This window comes from Dama dama, chromosome 14, assembly GCF_033118175.1.
Source record: "Dama dama isolate Ldn47 chromosome 14, ASM3311817v1, whole genome shotgun sequence".
Taxonomy (NCBI): domain Eukaryota; kingdom Metazoa; phylum Chordata; class Mammalia; order Artiodactyla; family Cervidae; genus Dama; species Dama dama.
The window spans coordinates 52,329,888-52,351,616 of NC_083694.1; the positions used below are offsets into that span (position 1 = coordinate 52,329,888).

Consider the following 21,729-nt stretch of genomic DNA (forward strand, 5'->3'; position numbering starts at 1 on the left):
GATGGGGAGGGAACACAGCCCTGCCCGTCAGCAGAATTTGATTAAAGATTTACTGAGCATGGCCCATCAGAACAGGACCCAGTTTCCCCCTCAATCTGTCTCTCCCATCAGAAAGCTTCCATAAGCCTCTTATCCTTATCCATCAGAAGGCAGACAGAATAGAAACCACAGTCACAGAAAACTAACCAAACTAATCACAGGGACCACAGCCTTGAATAGCTCAGTGAAACTATGAGCCATGCCATGTAGGGCCACCCAAGATGGACGGGTTATCTTGGAGAGTTCTCACAAAACGTGGTCCAGTAAATCCATGGCTGATTCATGTCAATGTATGGCAAAAACCACTACAATATTGTCAAGTAATTAGCTTCCAGCTAATAAAAATAAATGGAAAAAACAAAACAAAACGTGGTCCACTGGAGAAGGGAACGGCAAACCACTTCAATATTCTTGCCTTGAGAACCCCATGAACAATATGAAAAGGCAAGAAGACAGGACATTGAAAGATGAACATCTCAGGTCGGTAGGTGTCCAATATGCTACTGGAGAAAAGTGGAGAAATAACTCCAGAAAGAATGAAGAGACGGAGCCAAAGCAAAAACAACACCCAGTTGTGATGTGGCGGGTAATGGAAGTAAAGTCCGATGCTATAAAGAGCAGTATTGCATAGGAACCTGGAGTGTTAGGTCCATGAATCAAGGCAAATTGGAAGTGGTCAAACAGGAGATGGCAAGAATGAACATCGACATTTTAGGAATCAGTGAACTAAAATGGACTGGAATGGGTGAATTTAACTCAGATGACCATTTTATCTACTACTGTGGGCAAGAATATCTTAGAAGAAATGGAGTAGCCATCATAGTCAACAAACGAGTCCGAAATGCAGTACTTGAATGCAGTCTCAAAAACAACAGAATGGTCTCTGTTCGTTTCTAAGGCAAAAACCGTTCAATATCATGGTAATCCAAGTCTATGCCCTTACCAGTAATGTTGAAGAAGCTGAAGTTGAATGGTTCTGTGAAGACCTACAAGACCTTCTAGAACTAATCCCCCCAAAAGGTGTTCTTTTTATTATAGGGGACTGGAATGCAAATTATGAAGTCAAGAGATACCTGGATTAAGAGGCAAATTTGGCTTTGGAGTACAAAATGAAGCATGTCAAAGGCTAATAGAGTTATGCCAAGAGAATGCACTAGTCATAGCAAACACCCTCTTCCAACAACACAAGAGAAGACTCTACACATGGACATCACCTGAAGGTCAATACCAAAATCAGAATGATTTTATTCTTTGCAGCCATAAATGGAGAAGCTCTATACAGTGAGCAAAAGCAAGACCGGGAGCACACTGTGGCTCAGATCATGAACTCGTTGCCAAATTCAGACTTAAATTGAAGAAATTAGGGAAAACCACTAGACCATTCAGGTATGACCTAAATCAAATCCCTTATGATTATACAGTGGAAGTGAGAAATAGATTCAAAGGATTAGATGTGATAGACAGAGTGCCTGAAGAACTACAGACAGAGGTCTGTGTCATTGTACAGGAGGCAGGGATCAAGACCATCCCCAAGAAAAGGAAATGCAAAAAGGCAAAATGGTTGTCTGAGGAGGCCTTACAAATAGCTGTGAATAGAAGAGAAGTGAAAGGCAAAGGAGAGGAAAGATATACCCATTTGAATGCAGCATTCCAAAGAATAGCAAGGAGAGATAAGAAAGCCTTCGTCAGTGATCGGTGCAAAGAAATAGAGGAAAACAATAGAATGGGAAAGACTAGAGATCTCTTCAAGAAAATTAGAGGTGCCAAGGGAATGTTTCATGCAAAGATGGGCACAATAAAGGACAGAACTAGTATGGATCTAACAGAAGCAGACGATATTAAGAAGATGTGGCAAGAATACACAAAAGAACTATACAAAAAAAGATCTTAATGACCCAGATAAACACGATGATGTCATCACTCACCTAGAGGCAGACATCTTGGAATGCGAAGTCCAGTGGACCTTAAGAAGCATCTTTGCGAACAAAGCTAGTGGAGGTGATGGAATTCCAGTTGAGCTGTTTCAAATCCTGAGATGATACTGTGAAAGCGCTTCACTCAGTATGCCAGCAAATTTGGAAAACTCAACAGTGGCCACAGGACTGGAAAAGGTCAGTTTTCATTCCAATCCCTAAGAAAGGCAATCCCAAAGAATGTTCAAACTATCACACAGTTACACTCATCTCACATGCTAGGAAAGTAATGCTCAAAATTCTTCAAGCCAGGCTTCAACAGTACATGAACTGTGAACTTCCAGATGTTCAAGCTGGTTTTAGATAAGGCAGAGGGACCAGAGATCAAATTGCCAACATCCACTGGATCATCGAAAAAGCAAGAGAGTTCCAGAAAAAACATCTGCTATATTGACTACACCACAGCATTTGACTGTGTGGATCACAATAAACTGGAAAATTCTTAAAGAGATGGGAATACCAGACCACCTGACCTGCCTCTTGAGAAGCCTGTATGCAGGTCAGGAAGCAACAGTTAGAACTGGACATGGAACAACGGACTGGTTCCAAATAGGAAAAGGAGTCCGTGAAAGCTGTGTGTTGTCACTGTGCTTATTTAACTTCTATGCAGAGTACATCATGAGAAACGCTGGGCTGGAAGAAGCACAAGCTGGAATCAAGATTTCCAGGAGAAATATCAATAACCTCAGATATGCAGATGATACCACCCTTATAGCAGAAAGTGAAGAAGAACTAAAGAGCCTCTTGATGAAAGTGAAAGAGGAGAGTGAAAAAGTTAGCTTAAAGCTCAACATTCAGAAAACTAAGATCATGGCATCCGGTCCCATCACTTCATGGCAAATAGATGGGGAAACAGTGGCTGACTTTATTTTGGGGGGCTCCAAAATCACTGCAGATGGTGATTGAAACCTGAAATTAAAAGACACTTACTTTTTGAAAGGAAAGTTATGACCAACCTAGACAGCATATTCAAAAGCAGAGACATTACTTTGTCCACAGAGGTCCGTCTAGTCAAGGGTATGGTTTTTCCAGTAGTCATGTATGGATGTGAGAGTTGGACTATGAAGAAAGCTGAGCACCAAAGAACTGATGCTTTTGAACTGTGGTGTTGTAGAAGACTCTTGAGAGTTTTTGGGCTGCAAGGAGATCATACCAGTCAATCCTCAAGGAAATCAGTCCTGAATATTCATTGGAAGGACTGATGTTGAAGCTGAAATTCCAATACTTTGGCCACCTGATGCGAAGAGCTGACTCATTGGGAAAGACCCTGATGCTAGGAAAGAGTGAAGGCATCACCGATTCGATGGACATGAGTTTGAGTAAACTCCGGGAGTTTGTGATGGTCGGGGAAGCCTGGCGTGCTGCAGTCCATGGGGTTGGAAAGAGTTGGGTACGACTGAGCAACTATACTGAACTGAACTTGTCCTACCTCTCTGTCATATTACCCCCTTTGTCACTGAGCAGATTGTTTAACATATGGTTCTTTTTTTTAATCTTCCTGGTTTCAGTTCAAATACTACCTTCCTTAAAGTCGTCTGTATACTCCTTACAGCTCCTCTTTGTTATATTAGGCTGTTGTGTTTTCTTCATAGCCTGTTGAATGATTTGGGATTTCCTTCCTTACTTGCCTGCTTGTTTCCTCACTAGCTGTAAGCTCCAGGATAGAGGAGGCATCTTGTTTGCCTTATTCATTCATGTAACCCAAAATGCGGAGTATAGTGACTCTTACATAGTGTACATATTCAGTTAAATTTAGTTGTGTGAATATTTGGATTTCTGGAAGTGACAGAGAATGTTGAGTTTCTATGGTGTAAAGTGAAAGTGAGTTGCTCAGTTGTGTCCGACTCTTTGCGACTCCATGGACTTTACAGTCCATAGATTTTTCTAGGCCAGAATATTGGAGTGGGTAGCCTTTCCCTTCTCCAGGGGATCTTCTCAACCCAGGGATAAAACCAAGGTCTCCCACATTGCAGGTGGATTCTTTACCAGCTGAGCCACCAGGGAAACCCAGGAATACTGGAGTGGGTAGCCTATCCCTTCTCCAGCGGATCTTCCTGACTCAGGAATCAAACCGGGGTCTCCTATACTGTAGGTGGTTTCTTTACCAGCTGAGCTACTAGAGATCTATATAGAAAACAGTATTGAGATCAATATAGAACACGGTGTTTGAATACTGCTTCATGAGTGCAATGTGAAAGCTTTGCTCCCCTTGCCACCTCCGCTCCCACTCCCCACTTTCTGCTTCCTATAGATAAGTGGTTTTGTGTCTGGAAAGGAAAAGATACATGGCTTAGAATGTTGAATTCTGTATTAATCAGTCAACTTCAGTGACACAGAAAAAATATTTTAAGGTACAATACTTATTAGTGTGAGGAGATAAGTTATGCAGACATTTAGATTTGGTTATAAAGTCCGCAGTGAATGTATTTTTGTTTGTGTGTTAATTTGTACACACTTCTCGTTTATTTCTTACTTGTTTTTTTTTTTTCATATTTATTAAAAAGAACAAAAAGTATTTCTCAGAGTAAGTATAGAGTGCACCTAATAGTAGTAAATCCTTTTAGTTGAGATATGGGCAGGTTTGTGTTGTTTTTCAGGGAACAATATGATTCTTTTAGTCTGGAAACTCAGGGTACATCTCTCTTATGTGGCCCAGTCCAAGAAGGTAGACTCCCTAGTTTTGAGATGATTATCTAGCCAGCAGAATTCTTTGCCTGAATCATGTTTAAAGGTCCCAAAAATATTGATCCAGGTACTCAGTAGTTCATGTTTTTGTTTACTAGTTTTTTTTTTTTTTTCTTAATCTTAGTGGTTTTGACCAGGTGGATGTGGACAGAGAAGCTTGCAGAACTGAAATGGAGGTCAGAGCTTCATTACGGAAGGTTAGTGGGTCATCGGATTCTGTGACTACACTCAACAGTGAAGAATTTGTTTTGGTTCCTCAGCATGGAGGTGATACTTCTACAAAAGATGATGAAAAACCAGAACTGAAGGTATTTTTTCCTTCTCTACAAATGATATTATTTTAAATTATTCTTTTTAACTAGGTGCAACTTATTATAGGAAGTGTATACAATCCAAAGTTTTTTCTCAAGTACTCACTTTGAGAATAGAATCAATGTTTGATTTATCCAGAGACCTAATTGTTAGGTTTGTTATTTTTAAAGTTTTTTATTTTTGGTTGTTTATCTTTTAGAATTCAGAAAGAAGAAATAGGGAGAAAAGAAGAGAAAGGATAATTGGCAAGTTAGACTTAATGGTTAAATCTTACATCAGTTTAATTTATCTGGATACTTTTGTCTCTCTTACTGATGCTGGGTTTTTTTTTTTTTTGCTGCTGGGTTTTAAAAATTACTTATTTAAATATGTAGTCATGTATTCCTTTCACTTGAGAGACTTTGCTTTATGATTTTTATGCTTTAAGTCAGCTTGTAGCATTTATCTGTGTGATTAACACTTATCTGAATATTTTTTAAGTATATGTTTTGTAATTTTAGTTATTGAGTTTTTATTTAGATGTGGTCCTTTTTATTTTTCACTTTTATGTTCCGTTTTTATTAGGCAGCTTAACGTTTGAGTTATCAAAAAAGTCTTTCTTTGAAGCTGTGTACCAATTCAAGTATGTATTTGATATATATATTTTATTCTTGCAAACAGATATATGTATGGTCTTTGACCAAATGAAAACTGTTTTCTTATTTATAAATGACCAACAAAACCAAATAAACCCAGGTATACATCTTTGGGAATTGCATAACCACCTTCTAGATATAGGGAGAGAGAAATTAGCCCCAAATGCTGTATATTATTTATGACTTGTATTTAGTATTAATTATGATACAAAGGTATGTTAGTATGTTCATCTAATAAAATATCAATCTAATATAAAATTTTACATCTAATTTTGTAAAAATTAGATGATTAAGTACTCATTTTACATTATGTTGAGGATATATAGTTTTATAATTTCATTAAAATAATCAATAAATTCCTTTAAATTTATTGAAATATCTATATTTAAATAGCTATTTAAATTCACTTAACTCTGTTTTGACATAAATGTGCTTAAGGCATTTATTTACTTATGCTTGATGTGTCTCACTTTGCTTTTAAGAAAAAGGTCAGCCAACTCAAATATAAGGAAATTACCGATACTTCTTGGATGCTCTAGCAAAATTTGTAAAGAAATCGGAAACATATTTATGTTACAATAACATAAAATATGACCTTTTAAATGATATTAACAGTATATGTTGTCTATTTAAACTTATCCACTTTTCTCTTTAAAACACATAAATTTAGGATTACTTGATTTTTAGAATGTGTTACTGAAAGGTAAAAAAAAAAAAAAAAAAAAACCAAAAATCTCTGTAAGTAAGATCTTAGACCAAATATAGTTGGAAACTTACTTGGGTGTTTCTGGGGAATCCTTTTCTAAAACTAATAGTCCTCTATTGTTTTTTGTTTTTTTAAACTCAGGATTTTCTGTCATATCTCATGAAATTAGGTACAACTAATTCTTGGTATTCAGTAACTATTTTTAAATTTAAATATGTTCTAAAAATGCAGTATTTTTATTAAGCTCTAGGACCATATTATGATTTTAAGGAATTGTTTTCCTTTGTCTGTAGATAGTTTCTAATGGTAATGAACAACTGGAAAAAGCCATGGAAGAGATTTTGAGAGATTCGGAGAAGGGGCAAAGCAGCCTTCCTGTTGATTGTCCAAGTTCCAGTGAGATTTCAGACCATTCATTTGGAAATATTTCAGCCAGACAAAGAAATAAGCCATCTCTTCAGTTAATTTTGGATCCATCAAATACAGGTACTGTATTGAACTCTTAGAAACTGTAAGAGAAAAAGTGATGATGAAAATCAGAAAATTTTATTAGCTTAATTTTCTAAGATCAAGGCCACCAGCTTTACAGTTCTGGTTGAGAGTTCCCACTTTGGTTCTTAAGCTTCTGTTTGTATCTCTACATGTAAAATCAGTCTGTGTGTTGTTTGAGGACTGGTACTATGTCTGGGTACTCACTTTACCTATGCTACTCAGTTTACCCATTAATTTCAACCATGAAATTAAAAGACACTTGCTCCTTGGAAGAAAACTGTGACAAAACTAGACAGCATATTAAAAAGTAGAGACGTCACTTTAACAACAAAGATCTATATAGTCAAAACTATGGTTTTTCTAGTAGTCATGTAGGAATGTGAGAGTTGGACTGTATAGAAGTTTGAGCTCTGAAGAATTGATGCTTCAAATTGGGGTGCTGCAGAAGACACTTGAGAGTCCCTTGAAATGCATAGAGATCAAACCAGTCAATCCTAAAGGAAATTAACCCTGAGCATTCATTGTAAAGACTGATGCTGAAATTGAAGCTCCAATACTTTGGCCACCTGATGTGAAGAGCCAAGTCATTGGAAAAGACCCTGATGCTGGGAAAGATTGAAGGCAGAAGGAGAAGTGGGTGGCAGAGGATGAGACAGTTGGATGACATCACTGACTCAATGGACATGAGTTTGAGTAGACTCCGGGAGTTGGTGATGGACAGGGGAGCCTGGTGTCCTGCAGTCCATGGGTTCACAGAGTTGGACATGGCTTAGCAACTGAACAATGACTTGGTGTATAGTAGATCTTCACTAAATGCTTAACAAATGAATAAATTATTGGGTATCAAAGAATAATTAATATACACATTCTTTCATATGATATCCCTTCTTACTCAGTTTAAATACAGTTATTTTAAATTATAATTTGTGAAAATTCTAAGTAAAATAGCATATCAACTCCATCAGTGTAATAGTACTGTAAAAGTGTTTATTACACTATAATAAATGATAAATACATGCATGAATAAGTAGTATTTATAGTAGGAATACCAGCCTTATAAGTGAAAATGATTTTACATCAGGAAAAGGCAGATCTACCCCAACCCAACCCCTACTGGTTTAAACACTGGAGGTGTGGTTTGATCTAGGCTCTGGTAATATTTCTTTGTAAACTACTCAGCTTTGATCTTCTCCATGTCATGGAGACAGAAATTAGCAGCAGAAATTGATAAGTAAGGCTAAATGATTTGTTTATACCTGGTGGTTGAGAGAAAGGCTCTGGTGTTTTAACCATGGAACAAAAAGTTGTGACTATCACTCTGATTGGACCACCTGAACCATTTTGTTGTGGTCAATGGAATGACATGAATCGATACATGCTGGTCTTGGTTATATTCAGATTCCTTACTAGGTTACTCTGCAGAAGAGATAGCATCCTAATTGATTTAAGGCCGCATGATCCATTTCTGAATGTTTATGTAGGCTCAGTGTAGATGTAGGCCAAAGTGCTACAAGCCAGCTAGCTTGTGCCTCCTGCAGTGTGAGGACACAGCGAAGAGATGCTGTCTAGAAAGTGAGCTCTCACGAGACAGCCATCTGCCAGAGTCTCAGTCATGGACTTCCCAGCATGCAGAGCTGTGAGAAAGAAATGTCTGTTGTTCGTAAGCCACCCATGTGGTATTCTGTTATACAGTAGCCTGAAAGAACTAAGACAAGACTTTTCAGCTGCCTCTTCATAGTTGCAGTTTTTGTTAAGAGAATTCTTGTGGTCAATTTAAAATAACCCCTAACTTCAATGGTAAGGAACTACCTGGAAAGTATCTATATTAAAATGGGCTGAAGTCAATATTAAAGATATGTAGTTTGTCGGTGATAAAATTGAATAGATAAATGCTTTTGTTTAAACATCATTGGTTTAACTCATTGGTTAACTTTTTGGTTTTTGTCATTTGATGATCATATATCCTGGCTACTTGGACTCAGTTGTACAGGGAAGTTTTGCTAATTTATGGCAATGTACTAAAATACTGTTTGGTTACATAATGAGTCTTCTCTTTCATGCTCTTTGTTACTCTTTGCATCTTTTCTGCTGAGGAAGGGATAATAGAATTGAAGAAGAATGACTTGTATAAGACTGAATTTAAATTTACAGGGATATGAACTTATTGCAGTGGTGTGTGATTTTACTAGATCTATAAGTACTGGCTTGCTAAAAAATATTTTATTGTCTGTCTCCTTAATCCAGGGTTTCGACTTGTCATGAGTTTTGTCTACGTGGAGGCTGCAGTTATGATACATTTAGTTGTGGATAGAATAGGATCCAATAGTGTCCAGAGATGTGTGTTTGCCATTACTTGGTTGCTGAAAGGATCACTAACTCTAAAAAATTTCATTTACTTACTGATTGATTTGTTTGGTGTATTATTGAGTGTTTAGACTTTTAGAGACTGTTACAAGTGCTGGGGATAGAAAGAGGATAGAACAATTCTTTCCCTTGAAGAGCTGATACTCTCTATAATTAAGAGCAAAATTTACTTCATTTTGCTTTTAATTTGTTCTGTTTTAGACCTTTTTTAGAGATTCCTCTGGAGAAGGAAATGGCAACCCACTCCAGTACTCTTGCCTGGAAAATCACATGGATGGAGGAGCCTGGTAGGCTACAGTCCATGGGGTCGCAAAGAGTCGGATGCGACAGAGCAACTTCATTTCACTTAGAGTTTAAGACATTATTTGGAGCTCAGAGCTGGGTTTGAATCCAGGCTCTGTCTGTGGCTTGGGCAAGTTATTCAACTTCTCTAACAGTAAGTTATCTCATCTGTAAAATAGAGATAAAATAGAAACCATTTCATAGGGATTTAGAAACTTAAATGATACCATCCATATCATCCATAGAAAGTATTTTGTATTAATAAAATGTGTGGCACAAAGTGAATACCAAACAAAATGTTTGTCATCATCAATAGTTCTGGAAATCTTGAACCTCAAAATAAAATTACACACAATTTTAAGTCTGAGCCCGATAGTTATAACACATCTGCTTAAAATGGGCCCTGGGCAGGGTGTAGGCCCTTTATCTCCATTGACGTACCTAACCCCTGGAATTCTGTGGAGCAGTCAGTGTTGTTTAAATAGTTGTTTTCTTTAAGTACTGTAAAGATTTCTCCTGACTTCTCTTCATAGTTTCTGATGAGAAATCTGCAGTCATTTGAATCATTTGTTGTTCCCTTATTTGTAACATGCTGTTTTTCTCTGTCTACTTTTAATATTTTCATTTTCCAGCAGTCTGATTATATGGGTATGATTTTCTTTGAATTTATCTTTATTGATGTTTATTGAGATTTTTGATTCTGTAAATTTACATCTTTTATGAAATTTGGAAGTTTATTTTGTGCATAGTCTTTTCCTCTAAGACAACAAAAGTGTTACATTTTCCTACAATCCCTAAGACTCTTCATTGTTTCCCAATCTTTTTTCTTTCTTTAGTTTAGATCTGTTGATCTGTGCTCCAGTTTACTGACTGTTAGTCCAGTTACCTCCTTTCTTTTGAGCCCATCCAGTGAATTTTTAATTTTAGATATTCTGTCTTTCTGGTTTTAAATTTACCTTGTTCCTTTTTACATTTTCTGTTCCTCAGCTGCAGATTTTAATATTTTTATTCATTCTGAATTCTTTCACCTTTATGCCACAGAGCATGGTTGTAATACCAGTTTTAAAGTCTTTTTCTGATGCTTACAGCAACTGCATATTTTGGGGATTGGTATCTTTTGATTGCTTTTTTCCCTTGACAGTTGGTCACCTTTGTTTGATTTTTGTTATCGTTGTTGTTGTTAAGGAATTGAATTTTTTTTCAGACTTTATTTTTTTCAGACTTTCTGATTCTTACATTTGAGATTGTATTTCCAGGTAAAATCCTCTGAAGAATGTTGATTTTATTTTAGCAGGCAGTTCGGTTGGTTGCATCCAGACTGCAAGTTCTGTATTGCTTTCTGGTTCCAAAGTCAGTCAGTTCTAAAACCTTTGCTATGCTTCTTTGGTCTGTTCCACACAGGTATAGCGCGTGCACACACACACACACACACGCACACACACACACACACACACAGACACACACACCACACAGGTATAGCATGCACACAGACACACACACACACACACCACACAGGTATAGCATGCACACAGACACACACACACACACACACACAGAGGTATAGCATGCACACAGACACACACACACACACACACACACACCACACAGGTATAGCATGCACACACACACACACACACACACACACACACAGTGCTGCAGCTGTGTCATTGGGGCTGGCCTTGTGGTGGAACTGGGAGAGACGAGAGAGAGAGAGAGAGAGAGAGAAATGTTTTAACTCTCCAAACACTCTGCGGTTTACAAGAACTCCTTTTTCTGTTTTTTAGCCAGACAGATTGGATTTCTCTCTTAGTTTTCTTGCTCACTGCACAGTTCTGCAACTTGGGCTGCCCTTAGATCAAATATGAGATATAAAGGATGAAAAAATATAAAAGGAAATTCAGTACTATACTGGTAATACTTCAGGTTTTGACTTCTCTATCCAATTTGTCTATTGTTATTTGCTTTTAAAACAAAACAAAACAAAAACAGTCCTAAGGTAGTTACTTTTTATATTCTGCCCAGTGTTTTTAGTTAATAGATAGAAGCTGTAATAGACTTGTTACTTTGGCTTGACTGGCTCAGTTTGAGGGTCTTCAGTTCTGCTGGTTTTTGCTTCAGGTGTTTTGAAGCTCTGGTATGAGCGTCATAGCCACTTTTTAAATTACATTTTTCTTATAAATTGACCCTTTTGTTATTGTGAAATGTCTGTTTTTCTCCTGTTACTGTTCATTGTTTTGAAGTCTGATTTTTCTGGTACTGATATACCCATTCTGGTTTTCTTAGAATTAGTGTTTATGTGGTGTATCTGTTTGCATGGTATATCTAATTTATTTCCCCTCTCCCTCCTTTCCTTCCTTCCTCTCTCTTTCTTTGATCTTTATGGAAATCTTGGTGGCTGAAGTGTAGGTAATAAATTGGAGGGAAGAAGAACTGAAAGTTATTGCTGTAGTAATTTGGATAATGAGTATGGAGCCAAAGAAAAGTAGGATGGATTCAAGAGTTATTCAAGATATGAGTAGTTGAATAGATGTCTAATGAATTCAATTTTAGACATACTAACTTATAAGATTTCCAAATGGATATAACCAGCAGTCTGTTGTATTTTAAAGAAGTTAAACAGTAAGGAAAAAGTCATATTTATGACTTTTGGTGCTCTTCAGTTTCCCTCTAGTTTCGTTTTTCTTTAACATTCTTATTATGTTCTTTATAATATAAGGAACTTCTTTAACATTCTTATTTTCTTATGCAAATTAGAATTAGTTGTTATATTCACCAAGAGAATACTTCATTTCAGCTCTTGCATTTTTTGGCTCTAGAATTTCTTTCGGTTCTTTTTTTCTGTCTTCTGTTTTTCTCCTTCTTTTTTAGGTGTTTTTCTTTAATTCCTCTACCATATTTAAAATTGTTATTTTAAAAGGTCTTGTCTACTAATTTTGCCATCTGTCGTTTTTGGATCGATTTGTGTATTGCTTTTGTATTTGGAGTCTACAGAGTTTCATGAATGTGTGCATTACACAGATTTTATAAAATATTTATTTCTTTAGAAAGATTTTCCTGCACCTTCGCTCTTTTGTAGGACTCCAGTTACACATAAGTTAGACCATTTGAACTACTTGATCTACCATGTTCATCAGTCACTGAAGCATAGTTTTACCAGTGGCTCTTGCACGTAATTGTTTTTGCATAAGTACTTGCTCAGTTAACAAAATTCATTCTGCACACACACACACATAACATTAACATTCAGCCTTAAAGTGTATTTGTAGTTCTTTCTTTCTTTCTTTTTATATTGTATTTGTAGTTTTTTGTCTCTTTTGAAATGCAGTACACTGAACGGATTCAAAGTAGGGAGAAACATGCTTCAGTGATTGAAGAACATGGTAGATGAAATACTTCATTTTGAATGACTTTAGTTTTTCAATAGAAAAAAAATGTGGTGACGGGTGCATGATTTAGTCTAATATTTGAAAACTGGGGTGGGGAGGTTGAGAATGGCTTTTGTGAATTATATGTTAATATCCTGTAAGTATAATCCTGCTAATGAGAGTTAGAGCGTGCCACAAGGATCTAGTTTGGGTAAGACAGTCATGCTTAATTTTGTACAGCATGGATATGGGTAACAGGAAGAGTTGGAGACTAGCTGAATGGGAATTTTAGGTGTGGATGGGGATAGTGTGGAGGGGAAGCTTTATACTACCTGATATATGCAGTTGGGACTTTGCTACGTGCATGCTTTGCTAGAATTAAAGTGGATTTTTTAGAAAAAGAATTGGGGGAGCATTCATAAGATAATTCATCAAAATAATTACTTTGAGGAAAAAAATTTTCATTGGGATACTTACATAGTTTGTAGAAGCCAGCAAGCCAGGATGGAACAAAATAAGGAGTTTGACTTTTGTTGGTACTAATGTGAGATGGAATATCTTAACATTGTTGACTTTTGCTTAGGAAATTAGGCTGCTTAATAAATTTAATGTTATTTTCATTATTTTTTTGGCACGTTTACACTGTTTTTAGTATAGCTTTTTCTCCTCAATGTTTTATATCATTTGAACTCTGTATTTTTGACTTTTTAAAATACAAAGTTTGGACTTCTTTTCTTTTCCTTTAAAGAAGTTATAGATAAGTAAGATAATACTTTGAGAGATCTAAAGTACAAAATGGCCAGTTCCAGAACTCATAAGATATAGGATAAACATTAAAATAAATGAAAACACAGAGAGACCTAAATTTTTTAAAATTTGATAACATTCACTGGATCATTGAAAAAGCAAGAGAGTTCCAGAAAAACATCTACTTCTGCTTTATTGACTATGCCAAAGCCTTTGACTGTGTGGATCACAATAAACTGTGGAAAATTCTTCAAGAGATGGGAATACCAGACCACCTGACCTGCCTCTTGAGAAACCTGTATGCAGGTCAGGAAGCAACAGTTACAACTGGACATGGAACAACAGACTGGTTCCAAATAGGAAAAGGAGTCTGTCAAGGCTGTATATTGTCACCCTGCTTATTTAACTTATATGCAGAGTACATCATGAGAAACGCTGGGCTGGAGCAAGCACAGGCTGGAATCAAGACTGCCAGGAGAAGTATCAGTAATCTCAGGTATGCAGACGACACCACCATTATGGCAGAAAGTGAAGAAGAACTAAAGAGCCTCTTGATGAAAGTGAAGAGGAGAGTGAAAAAGTTGGCTTAAAGCTCAACATTCAGAAAACTAAGATCATGGCATCCGGTCCCATCACTTCATGGGAAATAGATGGGGAAACAGTGGAAACAGTGGCTGACTTTATTTTGGGGGGCTCCAAAATCACTGCAGATGGTGATTGCAGCCATGAAATTAAAAGGCGCTTACTCCTTGGAAGGAAAGTTATGACCAACCTAGACAGCATATTCAAAAGCAGGGACATTACTTTGTCCACAGAGGTCCGTCTAGTCAAGACTATGGTTTTTCCAGTAGTCATGTATGGATGTGAGAATTGGACTATAAAGAAAGCTGAGTGCTGAAGAATTGATGCTTTTGAACTGTGGTGTCCATCCTAATGGAGATCAGTCCTGAGTGTTCATTGGAAGGACTGATGTTGAAGCTGAAACTCCAGTACTTTGGCCACCTGATGCGAAGAGCTGACTCATTGGAAAAGACCCTGATGCTGGGAAGGATTGAGGGCAGGAGGAGAAGGGGACGACAGAAGACGAGATGATTGGATGGCATCACCAACTCAATGAACATGAGTTTGGGTAAACTCCGGGAGTTGGTGATGGACAGGGAGGCCTGGCGTGCTGCGGTTCACAGGTTCGCAAAGAGTCGGACACGACTGAGTGACTGAACTGAAGTGAACTGAATCAGTGTATTTTAATTGGAGGACAGTTACTTTACAATTTTGTGATTTTTTTTTGCCATACATTGACATTAATCAGCCACTGGTGCACATGTGTCCCCCATCCTGAACACCCCTCCCATCTCCCTCCCCACTCATCCCTCTGGGTTGTCCCAGAGCACTGGCTTTGAGTGCCCTGCTTCATGCATCGAACTTGCACTGGTCATCTGTTTTATGTATGGTAATGTACATGTTTCAATGCTATTCTCTGAAATCATCCCACCCTCTCCTTCTCCCACAGAATCCAAAAGTCTGTTCTTTACATCTGTGTCTCTTTTGCTGCCTTGCATGTAGGGTCATTACTGTCTTTCTAAATTCCATTTATCTGTGTTAATATACAGTGTTTGTATTTCTCTTTCTGACTTATTTCACTCTGTATAATAGGCTCCAGTTTCATCCACCTCATTAGAACTGGCTCAAATGTGTTCTTTTTTTATAGCAGAGTAATACCCCATTGTGTATATGTACCACAACTTCCTTATCCATTTGTCTGCTGATGGACATCTATGTTACTTCCGTGTCCTAGCTATTGTAAACAGTGCTGCAATGAACATTGGGGTACATCTGTCTCTTTCAATTCTGGTTTCCTTGGTGTGTGTGCCCAGCAGTGGGATTGCTGGGTCATATAGCAGTTCTATTCCCAGTTTTTTGTTTTTTTTTAAGGAATCTCTACATTGTTCTCCATAGTGGCTGTACCATTCCCACCCTTTTCTCCACACTCTCTCCAGCATTTATTGTTTGCAGACTTTTTGATGGTGGCCATTCTGACTGGCATGAGATGGTACCTCATTGTGGTTTTGATTTGCATTTCTCTAATAATGAGTGCTGTCGAGCATCCTTTCATGTGTTTATTGGCCATCTGTATGTCGTCTTTGGAGAAATGTCTGTTTAGGTCTTTTGCCCACTTTTTGATTGGGTTGTTTGTTTTTCTTGTATTGAGCTACACGAACTGCTTGTAAATTTTGGAGATTAATTTTATTTGCAATGTTTTCATTCGTTTTTGGGCAATGGATGAAATTATACTGGGAAATTTTACATTAACTTTTGAGTGTTTCTTTTTTTTTTTTCTTTCCTCAGAAATTTCTACACCCAGACCATCTTCTCCAAGTGAAATACCTGAAGAGGATAGTGTTTTATTTAACAAACTGACCTATTTAGGATGTATGAAGGTTTCTTCCCCACGTAATGAAGTGGAAGCTTTACGGGCAATGGCAACTATGAAATCTTGCAGTCAACACCCCTTTCCTGTTACTCTGTATGTGCCAAATGTTCCAGAAGGTTCTGTGAGGTAAGCTCTAATCTTTTTTTACCATCCTTAGACGTGTATGAAGTTATTTTTGGATAGTGGTGATAATATTTTATCATGAATGAGACCTTGGACTTACTTTGGATTCACTTTTACTCTGTAGCTGTGCAAGGCAAACATGTTTCGGTTTAGACTGTATTCCTTATTTGCTTGGGGCATTTGTAAAATTTGCTTGGAATACTATAAATGTATAGTATTCCTATACATAACTATATAACTATATAATTATATCCTATAACTAAAAATACCTATGATTTGTGTTTCACCTTTGTCATTTAACAGTGATTCAGAAAACGATTGTTCCCTAGATTTTAAGCTCTTCACATCAGACTGGAAAGAAGCAAAATGGCTTTTTCTCATATGCTTTGCTGGGAGTAATTTGTAATGTCATCCGAATCTTGAATTTTTTTTTGGCCTGGCTGTATTTATTTGTTTTGCATAGTATCTGGAATGAATTCATCACATTATTAGTTGGAGAGAATTACGGCCAGCATATGTGGTATGTTGTGCTCTGTGGATATGTAAATACAACCCATTTATTTTATTTGGGTTTCCCTGGTGGCTCAGACAGTAAAGAATCTGCCTGCAATGCAGGAGACCCACGTTTGATCACTGGGTTGGAAAGATATCCCCTGGAGAAAGGAATGGCTGCCCACTCCAGTATTCTTGCTTAGAGAGTTTCCCGGACAGAGGAGCCTGACAGGCTCCAGTCCTTGGGCTTGCAGAAGAGGTGGACACGACTCAACAACTAACACTTTATTATTTTTACTGGAGTATAATTGCTTTGCAGTGTTGTGTTTGTTTTCTGCTGAACAGCGAAGTGAATCAGCTATATGTTGAACCTTGGATTTCTTTAAATGTAAATCAGATACTGTTACTTTCCTACATTCAGCCTATCAGTGGCCTCCAGTCACACTTGTGATTATTTTTGAAGTTCTTTCTTACCATGTCTGGCCCTTGTGATCTGCTTTGGCCCGATCATCTCCCCCGCCCTCTGTTCTCTCACTTCTGTCACTACATGTACTTCATTCATTCGCTCTGTTCCTCTCACAGTAGCCTCTTTGTCCTTTCTCACAGGTAGTCATGAATCCTGCCTCAGGACCTATCAGTCAGGAGTCCTCCCGTGGGGCTTTTGTGTGGTCTCTACTTTGCCCAAACAGGCTTTCCTTGGTTTTCCAGTGACTCTTTCGCCTCTCTCCAGTTTCACCTCAAGAAACCTTTTATTGAAAGAAGTCTTTTTTTTTTCTCCCTGTTTTTCTTAATAGGGTTTACTTTTGAGAGTGATTTTAGGTTCACAGCAAAATTGAGCAGAAGGTACAGAGATTGCCCATATCCCGGATAGGCACCCCCACCTTCCCCAAACACACACTTCCCTCACCATCTTCCATGTGGTACATCTGTTACAGCTGATGAAACTACACCGACATATTTTAAAAAGTCCATAGTTTACATTAGGGTTCCCTCTTGGTGGTGTACATGCTGTGAGTTTGGACAAATAAATAATGACATGTATCCAGCGTTAGAGTGTCATGTAGAGTACTTTCACTGTCCTGAAAATCCTGCCTTCTGCCAGTTCATCTGTCCCTTCCTGCAGCCCCTGGCAACCGCTAATCTTTTTACTGTCACCATAGCTTTTGCATTTTCCAGTAAATTATATAGTTGAAATCATGTAATAAATAGCCTTTTCAGGTTGGCCTCTTTTACTTAATAGTAGACATTTAACTTTCTTACATGAATTTTTGTGGCTTGGTAGCTCATTTCTTTTTAGTGCTGAATAATGTGCTATCATCTGGGTGTACCACAATTTATTTATCCACTGGCCTATGGAAGGACGTTGCGATGGCATCCAAGTTTTGGTGATTATGGATAAAGCTTCTGTAAACATCTTTGTGCAGGGTTTTAACTCATTTGAATAATACCAAGGAATGTAATTGATAGATCATACAGTATGCTTAGTTTTGTAAGAAACTGTCAAACTATCAAAATAAACCTTCTTTGATCATATCTTAACCAACCTTCTTTGCTTTCACTGGGCCTTTTTTCCTTCAAAGAACCTTTCTTTGCCTTGATATTACATCTTTGTTTGTTTGTTTATTGTTTCTCTTCCTCGCTAGAATGTAAGTTCTGTGGAAGCAGGTTATTGGTATTTCTTCCTACTGCAGCTTCATTGTCTGGAGCAGTTTTGGTCCATAGCAGGTTTTTAGTAAATATTTGCTGAATGAACCCATAAGTGAACCAAGTCTAGGAGATTAGGTCAAATGTGTCTTCAGTTCAGTTCAGTCACTCAGTTGTGTCTGACTCTTTGTGACCCCATGGACTGCAGTATGCCAGGCTTCCCTGTCCATCATGAACTCCTGGAGCTTACTCAGACTCATGTCCATTGCGTCAGTGATGCCATCCAACCATCTCATCCTCTGTCGTCCCCTTCTCCTCCCTCCTTCAATCATTCCCGGCATCAGGGTCTCTTCAGATGAGTCAGTTCTTTGCATCAGGTGGCCAAAGTGTTGGCCTGTACTATTCTCTGAAGGCTGATTTAAATCTTTTTCAAAATCTTTCTGATTTGCCTCATTTTCTAACATTTAAAATGTGGGAAAAGCACTAAGTACCAAAATAGTAGCAATACAAATTCACAAGATTTTGGTAAAAATGCTTTGATTTTTTAGGAAAGGGTTTTGTAGATGGACTGTTTGTACAGTATCGTTTATAAGTGTCAAAATACCTTTCACTGTTATCTGTTAAATATCACAGTGCCAAACATGCCTTAACAAAGACTTAGTGTTTTGATTTGCCTCTCTATTCCTAATGGGTACCCCTTAGTTTCACCACTTGATATCCTCAAGTAGTCTTGAGGTTTTGGATCAATCCATAATCTTAGGATTTATACAGGGAAAGTCAGAGAAATATTTGAAAAATTCCACAAACTCCTTTTACCTCTTACATTTCATTAAGTTCATCTTTGGAACCACTCTGACCTTTTTTATGGCAAGAGAGGTCTTTGTTGAACAGTGAATGACCTGGGACTTAGATAAACTTACAGGTGTTGCCTTAAATAGAAATGAGCTCTCCAGGGATGGTTTGTTCTGTTTTTTCTGAGTGTTTCTTTTACCATAACAGAACAAGTCTAGTATTTAGGGATGGGCGACGTTGATTTTACCAGGCAGTGTATCCTTGGCTTTGAGATGAAGTGAATTGGATCATAGGACACAAAAGTGAAGTAATTGTGAAAAGAAAGTAAAGAATTTGTGTGTGTGTGTATAATAAAAATATGAAGATAATTTGTTTTCTTGGATGATTATTGGTACCAGTTTAGTTTTGTGATTTTAAGAAAATTATATGTTACTGGCCTAGTAAAACTGCTTTTGTTCTTTGATAGTTAATATTTAATCTCATTTCTCATAACTGTTTTGCAGAATCATAGACCAATCCAACAATATGGAGATAGCATCTTTTCCAATTTATAAGGTATTGTTCTGTGCACGTGGCCATGATGGGACAACAGAGAGCAATTGCTTTGCATTTACAGAGAGTTCCCATGGTTCCGAAGAATTCCAGATACATGTCTTCTCCTGTGAAATTAAAGAAGCAGTAAGTATAATATTTTGTAGCAATTTGCTGTTGAGATGACTCAATATTTGATTTGAGTCAACTATAGTTGAAATCAAATCAACTATTTGATTTCACTGTCAAATAATTTAGTAAGTATGACCATATACCATATTACATAATAAGTTTGGGGTATCTTTCTAAATAGAAGGTTAATATATGTTATGGCATAGAATGAAATATGGAAATTTAAATCTGGTTACTCTGTACTCTGAAGTGGTGCTCTCAGAGAAAAATATGTAAGAGAAAAATCCCACTTGATGAGCTGTCCTCCCGTCCCACCATGGTGATGATTGCTCAGGCTTAGAAACAGAGTATTTTTGCCCCTCTTTTATTGTTTCGCCCAAGCTGGTTGTTCTCTGTGACTTTAAAAAATGTCTATAATAATACCTGTTTCTCTACTGAGCCTTCCACTTAGAGATTGCACTGAGATTGTGTTATAGATCTCTGCGGTTGTCACTTGTGATCATTTATTATGTGCATTTGTTCAGAGGCTGGCTTTTGTTCTATAAAACTGGTTTTAATTGTAAATGCAAATGCTCCCATTCAGCAGAATTGTCCACTTATAGTACTTTGAAGATGCCAGTGAGTTCCTCACACTAATGATTAAATGTTTATTTTTAGACTCAGAGTCAAATGGCTGTTGGGGAAATTGCTTTCTTTTTGGTATCTATTGAATTCTTCTCAAATTAAAAATAAGTTGCACTTTTAGAACTTTGGTAATTATACAGCCATTTCAGAGGCATTAATAAGTGGGTTTGGATGGGCAAATCTCAGGTATGTTTGCTTTTGGAAATATAAATTGTCAGCAGAAAATGCTAAAAGCAGCAGTTACTCTGTTTTCTCTTTACTGTGAAACATAAATAAACCGTTGTATTGACAGGAGTTCTGAGAGTTTGTTTCTGGCCACAACATGGGAATTCATAGAAATGTATATTTCTGTGTGTCTGATACTAAGCATGAGCAGTATGTCAGTTGTTATGCCCAGGTGATTGATTATATTTACATTAAAACAAACATGTACAGACATAGAAGTTCTCTGTCAGAACTGTGCCCATGTAAGGAGTTCAAATTTGTTTTGTTTGTTTGTTTGTTTTAGGTAGTTCTGAATCTATCTAAAATAGTTCTGTTTTATCCATATGTGTATGTTGCGCATATATATATATATATGCATATATTATATATATAGATATGTAGATATATACACATACATATATCAATACATATACCAGTATGTATACATATATGTGTGTACTGACTGCTTGACCAAGTGTGTGATAGATAAGAGTGAATGAGTACAAGTGTGTCTGGTACATAGGAGACAGTGAATATAACTATGTTGAAAGAATGTGTGTGTGTTTGTGAATTAGGGGGTCTGTTTCTGATCCTTACAACTCCACTACAGAGGTGGGGAAGCAGATGGTAGAATCCTGGCATTTCATGTTGGCAACCATCATTTAACATGCCTGTGTGGATTCTGGATAATTGGCACTCAACAGTAAAAAAATGAACTTTGAAGAACTGGAGAACCTGCTTCTTGGAGAGGCAGAAGCACTGCTATGGAAGGAAACTGAAAGGCACCTGGTTGCAAGCATTTTTCATAACTGATGGTATGAAACTCTCTTTTTGGATTATAGCATCCACTTGTTTATGAGGGGGGTATTTGTCATTTTGAGAGCTTTAACAGTGGGTAAGCAGTGGATAAAATGAGGGGGGGTTTTCTTGGCCTATTTTGGGTATAGTATTAAATAGTGTATTTCTAGAGAGGGTATTTGGTACATGTAGGTTGTGAGAAAGTGATGTTCATGTATTTAGTTTTTTTTGAGTAAATTTTTCAAAGAGTTACATTCTGGGACATTGGTGGTAAAATTGTTTGGAGGAAAAATACTTGACAGTTGTCATTCCACTTTATTATAAGCCATCATTTCTAAATACAAATAACCCTGTATAG

General features: G+C 37.2%; 1 protein-coding gene across 8 annotated transcripts in view; it reads left to right on the forward strand.

Annotated features, from left to right (window-relative positions):
• The window catches only part of RABGAP1L (RAB GTPase activating protein 1 like), a 677,120-nt gene that overhangs the window by 65,966 nt on the left and 589,425 nt on the right, over positions 1-21,729 (forward strand). For all 8 annotated transcript variants that reach the window (XM_061160753.1, XM_061160754.1, XM_061160755.1 and 5 more), the window contains exons 2-5: positions 4,822-5,005; positions 6,644-6,836; positions 15,947-16,157; positions 19,586-19,760. In XM_061160753.1, the coding sequence (XP_061016736.1) occupies positions 4,868-5,005; positions 6,644-6,836; positions 15,947-16,157; positions 19,586-19,760 (717 nt within the window). In that variant the 5' untranslated portion in view covers positions 4,822-4,867. The remainder of the gene's footprint in view (positions 1-4,821; positions 5,006-6,643; positions 6,837-15,946; positions 16,158-19,585; positions 19,761-21,729) is intronic.